Source organism: Oreochromis niloticus, linkage group LG8, assembly GCF_001858045.2.
Source record: "Oreochromis niloticus isolate F11D_XX linkage group LG8, O_niloticus_UMD_NMBU, whole genome shotgun sequence".
In the NCBI taxonomy this organism is placed as follows: Eukaryota; Metazoa; Chordata; class Actinopteri; order Cichliformes; family Cichlidae; genus Oreochromis; species Oreochromis niloticus.
The window spans coordinates 13788293-13800475 of record NC_031973.2 but is presented as its reverse complement, the minus strand read 5'-3'; the positions used below and the strand labels follow the sequence as shown (position 1 = coordinate 13800475).

Here is a 12183-nt window from a genome sequence, read left to right as displayed (position 1 = left end):
GTGTGTGGTCTGGCAATCAGGTAGCAAAATAATTCCTTCATCCTTGCAGGGGGTGGCTGTCCCCTGGCTTTGTGTTTGAGCAAAAACCCTGAGCAGATGGCGTGAGAGAAGTGCTAGTACTCATGATCAGCCATGCTTCAGAGAAGCCTGTCTAATTTAGAAAACATAGCTTATGTTTAAACACATACACGGTTTCTGCACAACTAAACATTCATTCTTAGGTCACAGGTACTTCTGCTATATATATATACCTATATATATATATATACCTATATATGCAATGGTTACTTAAAGGTGGCATTTTGCTCTTTGATGTCGCCTCATGGAACAAGTCTACCAAACACAATCAGTCTGCTTTGAAGTGCTCATTAATACAATTAAAGTTGTTTTCCCTGAGCCTGACTGACAAAAAAGACATCCGCTAATTAACACAACCAGCACAGATGCCTATCGCGTCCCAAACTAAACAAATCAACCTAAGAAAAAAGAGAAAAAGAAATGATTAAAACCAACGAGAAAAGCCAAATTCGAAAAAGAGGAATGCTTGAAGCAAAAAACATAATGCTTGAGAGGGGGAGGTTGCGGATGTCCTTGGAGATCTTTGTCAGTTTTGTCAGTCACACATGAAAAACTAAATCAGTTTTGTTTGTAGAGTTCAACTAAATATCCAATGAAGCCAATTACTTTTTTCCTCTAAAGTTAAAATCGTTCAATGCTTAAGTTTGGATTGTTAAAACGATTACAGAATAGCAGCTGAAGATATGGACCCATGTGGATTGGCAATGGCAGCATTTGCTACTTGCTAGTTCCAACTTGTAGCTGCTTTTATCTTCATTAATGTCATAATTCTTCATGGCATAGAATGACATAAGAATTTAGGCATGCTGGTTTTTCAGGTTTGAAGGCGCCGAATCAACACCAGTATTTTGTGTGTATTTGGTACCTCGTCCTGGCTGCCTTCACGGAGGTTATAGGTGAGGTTGTTGTGGATGTCGGAGGTAAACACGCTGCCATACTCGGGGTACAGTTCCAGAACCTCCTTCAGGCCACGCACACTGATGTACTGGAGATCGCAGTAGGTAAGCGCCTTCACATCAGCATTGGTTTTGATTACCTGGTCTGTTCCAGGCAGGTCTGAGCCAATCAAGTCTCCTTTCCCTAAAATCCAAAAGATGATAAATTCCCTGTTACACTTTAAAGTACAAAAAATATAAAATAAATACAAAAAATATGACGCCAAAAATGCAGTCTGACAACAATACAGACCTAATATAGCCAACACCATGCCATCCTTCAGCACCTCTAGAGAGCCAGAGCAGACGAAGTAGTTGGCATGCAGCGCATCACCCTGACGGATGAGGTACTCTCCCGGGACACAGAATGAGGTTTTTATATGAAGAGAGAGTGAGCGCAGGCAGCCGCGGCTGGCCCCCTTAAAGACCGGCAGCTGGAGGATGTCCTTATTCAGATGCATGGCGATATCGGCCCGCAGCTCATCAGGGAAGTCATGCAGGAGCTGGGGATTTGTGACAGATGTAATGAGGTGTGACACTGATAAGTAATTAGTGAATGGACTGTGTTGCCTCCAGTCACCCTCTTTTGAATTTCAATAGGATATCAATTGATGGAGTACAGGGAACCATGTGCTGCGCACAAACAATTACAGCTTCAAAGGGCTGGCAATGAATTTTAGAGCAGAGTTCATTGTTCAATTGCCATCGAAAACGGTGCGGTGAAGTTCCTTGAAGGCAGATAACAGCATGTACAAAGATATTACATGACAGCAACAAGAAAGGGACTCCTACCTCGTTGGCATCTATACCATTGTTGACAGACCATGTGGTCTGGAAGTACTCCAGCATGCGCTGTTTAAGCTGCTGGGACAGACGGTGGACACGAATAAAGTCCTTCAGGTCCTTCATACGTGTGTGGTAGAGAGAGCGGCGCGAGTACATACGCTGGATGATGGCGGTAACATTACCAAAGACCAGTGCATGCATCAGTGCTGTAATAAGGACAGAAACAAAGGTGTAAATATAAAGGTGGGATGTGTAAATATGTAACATATTACAATTTCAAATCCTATTTTGAAGTGTGGGCCCAAAGATATTCTTAAATTCTTAAGTTTTACCTCCTGATTAAAAAAAAGGTTAACAATATTAAATAAATACCAAAGAAATGAAAGATTTAAGTCTATTGTTCCTTTATAAAATTTTTGTTTTTTAACATATTGAAATACATTAAGTGGATAAAAGTACTGGGCTACCTACACATTACACCTACAGGAGTTTCTTGGTCATGGACACCCATGCAATGAAGCTCCCGAGTCACAGTTTTGTGCTGATGTTAATGGCAGAGGAGGAGGTTTGCAGAGCATTGGTGACTTTTACACATCTAATATTCCATGATCCCCATTCTTTCACACACTTGTAAAGGCAGACTGCATGACTACATGCTTGATTTTATACACCTGTGGCAATGAGACTGAAAAAACTGAATTCAAGGATAAAAACATGTGGTTCAATACTTTGTTTTTTTCTCATAAAGTGTATATTATATGGCTCACTGCCCAGTCATGATCTACTTTTGATCCACAAAGAGGCCACAAGTTACAATTTGGCTTTCATCATCGATCAGAAAAGCAGTAAAACAAACACTTATCTATCTTCTGACATGCTACACCAATAATTGCCATTTCAGCTGTTTCTGGGATATGAAGACGACAGCAAGCTGTGTCTTAAAGGCCAGCCAAACCATTCAACTCGATTCCTGCTGAATTTGTTGTACTCGCATGCCAAACAGAAGCAGCGTTATGCCAGGACGCCAGAGGGAGAATGTACCCCGGTGTCAGACGTACCGCCGATGAGCATGATGCAGATGGAGAAGATCTTCTCAGCATCGGTGTTGGCACAGACATTGCCAAAGCCCACACTGGTCAGGCTGCTGAGGGTAAAATAGAGGGCAGCGATGTAGGAGCTGTGCACTGTTGGGCCGCCCACTGTGCTGTTAACGTAGGGCGTCTCCAGACGTTTGCCCAGCTCATGGAGCCAACCTTGAAAGAGGAGGTTAGAGAGTAGCGTTGAGAGAGCAACGTCCAGAAGTTTAACCTCTTGTTATTTTTATATGGATGGTAGTGGCAAGATCGGAGTGCAATGTGAGAGAAATACAGAAATGTATGTTTGTGCCTGCATGTGGGTGTCTTTCTGTGTATTAGAAAGAGATGATCAGCAGCGTCAGGAGCCAGGTATGTTGGTTTGGAACAGGCTAGAATTAGACCTACTCCTCCAGGGATAAATAGTGCTAAGCCTTAATTAGCAGCTGTGACTTCACCTCCCTTCAGCCAAAATGTACATACAAAAGCATGCATCATTCACTGACACATCAGTGTGCTGCTTGCTACCAGCCATTTTTTTGTAAAAGCTTTTGATCTGGTTTCAGGCTGTTCTTATTAGAGCAGCAGAGTACTGTCTCACCACAGAGCAGAGCTAGACACCCAATAAGTAAGCAATTACTATTTATAGCATAGTAGGGACAAAACAAATGCCTACTCAGTTTTTGCAGGAAACAGCCGACTTACACACCTATTTAAACTGAATCAAATCAGAACAGGCTTTGCTTATGTTATGAGAAAATGGTGAAAAATGTCTTAATGTCTCGCCCTTGCTAGATGAAACACCAAAAATTCAAGAGATCGGACTTCAGCAAGGCCACAACTAGACTCACCTATGTCCCAATTCTCATTGGTCTCTAGTTCTTTGCGTCCAATCATGTACCAGATGCAGGCCATCCAGTGAGCCAGCAGGGCAAACACAGACATCAGCAAGGTCAGCACCATGGCGCTGTACTGGGAGTAGCGGTCAAGCTTCTGGAGCAGACGAAGGAGGCGCAGGAGGCGTACCGTCTTAAGCAGGTGGACCAAGGAGGTCTGAGGCAAATATGGGAGGAGGGGTGACAGAGAAAAGGAGAGAAAGGAAAGAGAGTAGAAAGCTAAATATCAACACTCAAACACTTTCTATTGTTTGTGAAATGTAGTACATATGGTTTACTTGTCACAGAGGCAGCCATGCTGCAACAACAGGGCAGCAAGTTATCAGTTTGATGGTAATGCTGACAGCCACAGATGGATGCAGAGACAAAAAAGAAGGCTGGACATATGACTGTCCAGTAGTACTCACCACTGTGATATTGAATGCGTACAGCAGGTCAAAGGGCAGGGCAGCCACCAGATCCACAAAGAACCAGGTAGTGGCGTAGTGGATGCAAATAGAGCGTGGCTCATACACCACCTGGCCTGACTGGCTCACATAGGTGGTGCGAAAGTTCATGATGATGTCTGAAAATATGTAATTATATTAAAAATAAAAAATAAGCAGGCCTGAATATACACAGACACAATAACACACCATGTCTCAAAACGAATCATCACAAACTGATTTCTTGAACATGTGCTCAAATGGCCTCCACAGTCCTAAGATCTCAATCCAACAGAGCACCTTTTGAACCTGGTGGAACAAATCTGCAGTAACTGTGTGATCCTATCGTGTCAATGTTGAGTGAAATCTCTCAGGAGTTCCTTGTTTAATCTATGCCACAAAGAATTAAAGCAGGTCTAAATGAAACGGTGGGAAAATTATTAAACATCTGGGATGTTTCATAGTTATTTTACAATTTCAGGGTCTGTTTGCAAGAAACATATAACCTTGACGTCACCAAGCAAGCATGTAACATGCAAGCTATTTGAATTAGCAACACCTCAGTTGTCCTACAAACTATGTATTTTTACTGAGATGAAAGCTCATCGTTGGATGCACATTTTATTTTTCATTGAATATTTAGCATTTATGGAAACACAATAAATAATTAAATAATTAAAAAAACACATACAAATACATTAAAAAGCATTAAAAAGATGTTTCATTACACCGTGTTCCTGGAGCGAATTGAGCCCCTTTCATGCCCCTTTCAGCTTTAATGTGGAATTCATTAATTATTCATTTAACTAGAAATGGGTAGACTCTAAGTAAGTGAGCTTTCAGAAACAAGCAATCTCATGCCTGTTTGTGCCAAGTTGATGGCATCAGGAATCTGACATAAACTCCAAACCCATGCTCAGAGGAGCGTGTTGCAAGCCAGCCACCTTAATTTATCCCTTGGGTGCTTTATTGAACTAAGAGGAGTCCCTCAAAGAGACCAAGTACATCCTGATGGGACTCCTAAACCCAGGTAACCTGAATAAGAGGGGACATTTCTAAGAAAAGGCTGCTTGGATTGTTCTGGTTTCCATGGTGCCATAGACAGCACAAATGGATAGATGTTGGAGTAAAACCTTACGCCAGCATGTTGAAAAATGCTTTCAAAACAGCAAAATGTGACCATGTTTTATCGTGAGCAGAGATACGGGGACATATTTGGAATACTGATAAAGTCTATTTTTGACAAACCAGTGTTGTGGACCAATATTTGTTGTGTCACATCAATTTTGCATTGGGTGAATGTTGAAAAACAGTGTGAAGAATACCTGAAAGACTTTAAAACATGTTAGTTATTTTTAATAAAGAATATTTCTTTGTTTTCCTGGAACAAAAGGAGAGTAAATAATAACAAAACAACAAAAAGGACAAAAACCCATCAATACTGACATTAGATATTACACTGGAAGCTCTCTAGAGTTTCATAATTGATATGTTTTTAATCTAATCAACTTTCCCAATAACTTCTTTAAAAACTCACCTATAATAAAAAGCATTTCCACTGCAATGTCACTGACAATAGTGGAGCGTGCAGCTGTGATGGCATCATCGTGTGGCGTGAAGCTGACATTGTAGGGCACGGTGACAGCCACGTAGAAGGTAGCCAGCAGAATGAGCCAGTCCCACAGCGCTTTCGAAACACTGTAGTGGAGCAGGATGAAGCGTGACTTCTGCACCGCTGCCACCTTGTACTCCGGTATCGCAGGCTTGTCCATCATGCTCTGTAAACAAACAGGTGAATAAAGTTTCAAACTTTAAGCACAACCTTTAATATTCCTGCAAACATGTACGATAAAGGGAAACCACAGCCTCTTGAATTTGAAGCTTTACTTGATAAATAACCAAAACACACAAAGTGCACTTGAGGAGCTGCATAAATGAATAACTGGATAACCAGATGGTCACGAGGTGGAGTATTGTGATGGACACCACGGTGCCAAGATTTAGCAGAAACAGACAATATAAATGTCAACACCCTCTCTTGTGCGCTGACCGCTGATGATTCACTGTGGTAGGCAACTCAAGTGAAACAGATATGGTAATGCTGCTGGTTATCTCTTCTCCTGTACCCAGTGATAAGACCTCTACAATGTCTGGGCAGTAACAACACAGTGAGTGTCTATAATTTCACACGTGGCTCGGCTTCACTCTTCCAAATGTCATTCTTGCTTCAAATCTCAGGTATCCAAGTGTCGTGGTAGTTATGTTGTTATGAGGAAAAACGCGGCATACCACTGCATTGACCGTGCATTGCAGTTATCGTTGTGAAAATCCAGTGGTGAAAAGTATTGCAGATGAAATGGGAAGCCATTCAAAGCATAATGAGACTGCAACTCTCCAAATGGGGCCATGCACTTGCCACATAATAGCCTTAACCGTGTTTGGGAGACATGAGGAGAAGCTATTACCTATGACAGCAGTGAGAGGGAAAAGGAAAGGCGAGATAAATGAGCAGTAATCCCATCTAAAAACAGTGTGAGCACTTTGGGAACAGGTGAACCCAAAAACAAGAAGCTGGTTAATTAAGGCTTAACGTGAGATTTTGTGTATTGGCCCTGATGCTGCCTGGGCGCCTGGGAGGAAAATGACAGATTCTATTTGAGTAATTGGAAGACAACAGACAACCTTTACTTAAAAAAAAGGAGAAACAGCAGAGAGATGACATACTCCAGTGTTTCCAAGGAAAAAAAGGATGATCCAAGTGTTCCCTCTGAAACCACGTATTAAACGATTGTACAAAAGATTGTATTATCACACTATCAGTGGGTTTCCTGGTCTCTGTCTAAATCCTTTTCTATCATCAACAGCTGTGTCCACTCTGATGACAGTTCAAGCAATGTCAGCGAAACCCTGACTGTTTCCTTTTTTTCTTTTTTTTTTCATTTGCCTTACATCACAGAGGTCGCAAAGCCCACCAGACTTTTGGTTCTCGATGCAGGGAGTTGAGCCACATCGCAGTGATTAGGAAAGAAAAGCCTAGCACTTGCAGGCACGCATGGGAGTGCATGTCACACAGCTACAGCTGGTCTTCACACATCATTAACTCAAACTGTAGCCGTTGGGGCTACTGTTCCAACTACATCTCCCAGCGGTCTTTGGGCTTAGGAGATACACATGGCTTAATACGTGACCCCCCTCACCCTCAACCACAAACTACTACATAGCAAAGTTAGTGTTGAAATGTCCACAAACATAATTCAAATGTCACAACAGGGCATTATACTGTCTAGATTATGCATTCTGATTGAGTCTGAACTTATTGTGCAAATCCTGGATAACTGCACGTAATGGACTTTGCAATATTATGTTCAGCTCGGCAAAATCAGCAATCAAGGTGTCGTCTGCTTAACTGTGTAACAACAAGAGACTGGAGATAAACATTCACAGTGAGTGAGTGAGTGTAGAGCAGAAATAATAAGTAAAAAAAGAAAGAGAGAAAGTAAGATGTGAAAGCTCAGGTCAGCTTTTGTGTTTGCTTCACAACTTCATGAGGCTCCAGACGGCACTATTTTTCCAATTATGTGAAAAGCGGCAACATCTCTCCCCTGGGACGTGGAGCTGCCTGAAATCGAGTCTGATTTGCTTGTCAGTGTGCCTCAGTTTTATTACACACTACTTAGTATGTGGAAATGTGCTACTAATATAACAGATTTGTAAACTTTCTGTTTCAAAATCATAAATCTTTAAGCAGCAAGTTGCCACCTCTGCTTTGGTTTTCTGGCTGTGGTCCCATTTAAAGATTTGGAGTGTGTCTACATGTGTTTGAGCAAAGCTACGAATCCTTGCCTGACAGGTCGATGAGCTACAAATAGAGATCTAGTCAAAATAGATATGGCTGGCTTGATGTGGAGGCAGAGCACACCATTGTTAGCTAACAGCTACTAAGATACAGACAGTGAAGGAGGAAAAAAAAAGAAAATATATTAATAGTCAGAGTAAAGCAGTGGAGGAAGGATATTGATTCTTTACTTAAGAAGAAACATCAATATCACAATAAGTAAGCCCTGCATTCAAAATATGAAAAGTATCAACATGCCTTAAGGATCAACAGTACCATACGCAGAAATACAGGACTGTGCAAAAGTCTTGACCCACTCCTCATTTCTTTGCACTTTGTTTGGTGAAATGTGCAAACACACATGGAATTATTATTATTAGTTATTCTTCTACACAGACTCAACTCTCTTAGTCGAGCTTTCTTGTAATTCCTTTAAGTAGTCTTCAGGAATAGCTCTCCAGGCTTCTTGAAGGACATTCAAAGCTCTTCTCTGGATGCTGGCGACCTTTTGTTCTGTTCTCTGTCAAGATGATCTCACACTGCTTCAATAATATTGAGGACTGAAGTCTGGGGAGGCCAATCCATGACCGATTGTGTTCCACTGTGTGTGTTTTTCAATCCAGCTATGCTTTTACTGCATTGGCAGTGTGTTTGGGATGTGGGTTTTTTGCATTCATCATTTCATCAGTGTTGATAAGATCCCACTGGCTGAAATGCAGACCCAAACCATGACAGAGTCTCAACTGTGTATTAAAGATGGTTCCTTTACTTTCCTGAAGTCCTTTGAACCAAAAATTTCACATTTGGATCCATTACTCTATAAGAGCTGTTGTTTACTTCTAGTATAATTTAGCACACCTCAGTCTTTTCTCCTCATTTCTCTTCCTTAAGAATGGCTTTTTTGATTAAGCCTTAGTGAATAGTAGATGGATTAACTGAAGTCCTGGCACCAGTTTCCTCATGTATGCTGAAAAACGCCAACTCTTTTGGCTAATAGCTAATCTTGATAGAGCAGAAAAACTGTTTTATGCCTGTGCTACATTTGGTCCTTTTCATAGATTTGACTAAACAAATTAAAATGAAATTTTTTAAATGTGTTTTCTAATAAAGTGCCTAAGAATTCAATTTAAAATTGTTTGTTTGCTAAGTTGTTTGCTAGCTGTACTCACAACACTGGTGTATCCCTCGGTTTCGGTGCCTTTTTGATGCTTGAATGAGCTAAAGGTAAATGTTAACATTACTTTGAAAATGGTCCGGTACAAGAACTGGGCTAAAAATTAGTGAAAAAGGAGCCAATATTAAAAAAAATCTTATTATTATTAGACTTTATTAGTATTATAAATCACATTTTTCTGTTATTTCAGCTGTTGTATCATTCTAACACTGGACTATTGACCTTCAAACTGTTGCTAACCTCACAGAAAATGGAAGTGTTTGAGTTAAGTGTACATACTCAAAATGTAAGCATTACATATAAAAAACGTTTTAAAAGCACAGTTCAGTATGTAAGCTGCACTAGCAAAGAAGGGCGACACAATTTAAGTAGAAGAAAATGGGAGTATATGCAGAAAGACAGCAGGATCTAGGGGGATGAAGCCAAAACGAGATGAGGTTAGAGCATGGGTTAGACTGACAGATGGAGAGGAAGAGGAAATGCAGAGAACGGTGGTTAAAGCTAAAAAAGAAGGGGGAGTAGGATGGGTGATGGTTTGGGGTAAGACGTGAATAGACAGGCACTGTAATTTCCTCATAAACAGCAGTTTATGAATTTAACAGATAAACACAAAGCAATGTCTCACATGTTTGCTGTAGACATCAGGCTCGTGTAGCATTTGATCCACTTATTCAATATAAATGAATCGATGTAGTTCACACGGCTATGTTATGTTGACTTTTTCAAGAAAAACTGGTTTCAGTTTCTTCATTTTTTCAAATTTTTTCTTTTATAGTGAATTAACTGCCCTTATGTACAGTTGCACATATGTAGAGTTAATGTACTCATCAGTGGTTATCTTTCCCACCTTTTCCTTTTTTTTCGTTTTAGCACATATTCAAATGTAGCTGAGGCCAAAAACACCGCCTCCCAAAAATATATATAAAAAATATATTTAAGATAGATAGATAGATAGATAGATAGATAGATAGATAGATAGGAAACAGGACTGTAAAAAAAAATCCAGTATGTATTAAATAATCTTCTGTATTGTTTTTTTCATATATTTTTCTCTCATTCTCAAATGTACGTAAAAAAAAAAAAAAAACAAGTACAAAATTACAAAAAGGAAAAAGAAACAAACAAAAAATTTGACAGCACTTGGGTTTTAAAATTAAGCATTGCCAAACACTAAAATAACTGCATGAACAAAACAGAAAGCAGCATCCAGAATATTCCATCCAATCACTTCTTAAGTTGTTATTTGTTCATTTTGCCATTCAGAGAAGCACATTCACTTATTAAAATGATAGTTAATGTGCAGCAGTGTTATGTAAATGTACAGGCGGGTGCATTAACAGGTCTCTAAAATGAACAGCAGTGCCTACAAAATTGTAGTTATAAAGTCTGTTTGTGCAACCAGTCAATTAATAAAACTTACATGCAAATACAATATGTGCCAAACTGCGCAAAACCCAGATAAAATTAACTGAACATGCACTCAATGCTGAGATGAAAAAAGTCTGCTCATGCAAATAAACAAGCGGACACATTTCATCTTGTCTGTTGCATACTGCTTTGAAAATAATCCCTTTACAAACCGCTTTTTTGCTTTGTTTTTGACACTGGTGATGTCTGCAAGATAAAAGTGACTGAAAGACTCGCACAGACACCATCCAATGAGCTGTCAGAGAAACACAAAACAATAGCCTAAAGAAATAAAATGTCGCTTTTATTCTAAACAGCAGATGTTTCTGCTTTGCATCAACACATGCTCGTTGCCTCCGCGTTTATAAGACTGCATCATCACATGTTGGCTCAGAAAGATATGATGCTGCTGGAAATTGCCTTTTTATGCAACTATCAGTCCCTAAGGTCACGAATAAATTAGGCAAGAGCACTGGCTTGTGTGGGATTTTATTGTGCACTGAAGTCACATTTTAACTCAAAAGTTTAAAAAAAGTAAACTAAAATTCACCCTCTGTCTTTGGCTTTGCTGTGGATTTTGATCGTGTTGCATTCACTGGTCTGCTGATGTGCTACTTTTCATACACACCTGTCTTCCCTTCGCTGCAATAGGAGTTACATATCAGATCGTGAGCTATCGATTGTTTCTCTGCAACTATTTTGTCCCTAGCGAAGATGCCCTTGGCTCGGTGTTCATAGGAAAAGAATAATCTAATCTCTCTGGGAATTTGCTCAACACTTTAAAACGATTATTCTGGTAGTAGAGGTGGAGTAGGGGAATAACGGAGGTTTGTAAAAAGTGTGTGCATGTGTGAGAAGGGGAGGACATGAGAGACAGAAATGTGTTGACTTTGTATTAATATTCCTGAGAAATGGTTTAAAAATACATCCTCGAGCGAGCGAGAGAGCTGGCATAGAATCTGAATGTTGATTTTATGGTCATATGTTCCTCTTTTCCTATGTTTGGATGTTTTTGTGAAATGTGTGTGCACTTTCAAATGTGTGTGTGTGTGATCAGTGTGTGTATGGTGTCAGCGCTGGCATCTGTAAGTAGGTGGAAAAAGAGTGCGGCAGGAGGCTTGGCAGATGGCGGGAGGTGTAGCACACTGATTCCAATGAAGGCACCCGCAGGTCAGGTTTGAAAGCAGCAGTCGAGTTTTTGATTTTGGAAGTATTAACAAGATGCGGGTCAGCTGCATACAGCAGAGTGCTATCACTTCGTTTTTTCCTATTTTTCTTAAAGCCTGCAGTTTCTCTGCACAAAGCATGAACTGTTTTTATTGGAAAATTACAAGACCAAGCAATTTGAAAAAAGTGTACTTAAACAGCAGAGCCTTCAGTTTTCAGGCCCCTCTTCTGTGGAACCAGCTTCCAGTTTGGATTCGGGAGACAGACACTATCTCTACTTTCAAGATTAGGCTTAAAACTTTCCTTTTTGCTAAAGCATATAGTTAGGGCTGGACCAGGTGACCCTGAATCCTCCCTTAGTTATGCTGCAATAGACGTAGGCTGCCGGGGATTCCCATGATGCATTG

At 40.3% G+C, this 12183-nt stretch overlaps 1 protein-coding gene across 2 annotated transcripts in view; it reads right to left on the bottom strand.

Annotated features, from left to right (window-relative positions):
* The window catches only part of kcnh4b (potassium voltage-gated channel, subfamily H (eag-related), member 4b), a 44126-nt gene that overhangs the window by 9507 nt on the left and 22436 nt on the right, over nucleotides 1–12183 (bottom strand). For both annotated transcript variants that reach the window (XM_005471304.2, XM_025909734.1), the window contains 7 exons: nucleotides 5731–5971; nucleotides 4176–4333; nucleotides 3724–3925; nucleotides 2858–3052; nucleotides 1806–2005; nucleotides 1267–1516; nucleotides 944–1158 (listed from right to left, as the gene is read on the bottom strand). In XM_005471304.2, the coding sequence (XP_005471361.1) occupies nucleotides 944–1158; nucleotides 1267–1516; nucleotides 1806–2005; nucleotides 2858–3052; nucleotides 3724–3925; nucleotides 4176–4333; nucleotides 5731–5971 (1461 nt within the window). The remainder of the gene's footprint in view (nucleotides 1–943; nucleotides 1159–1266; nucleotides 1517–1805; nucleotides 2006–2857; nucleotides 3053–3723; nucleotides 3926–4175; nucleotides 4334–5730; nucleotides 5972–12183) is intronic.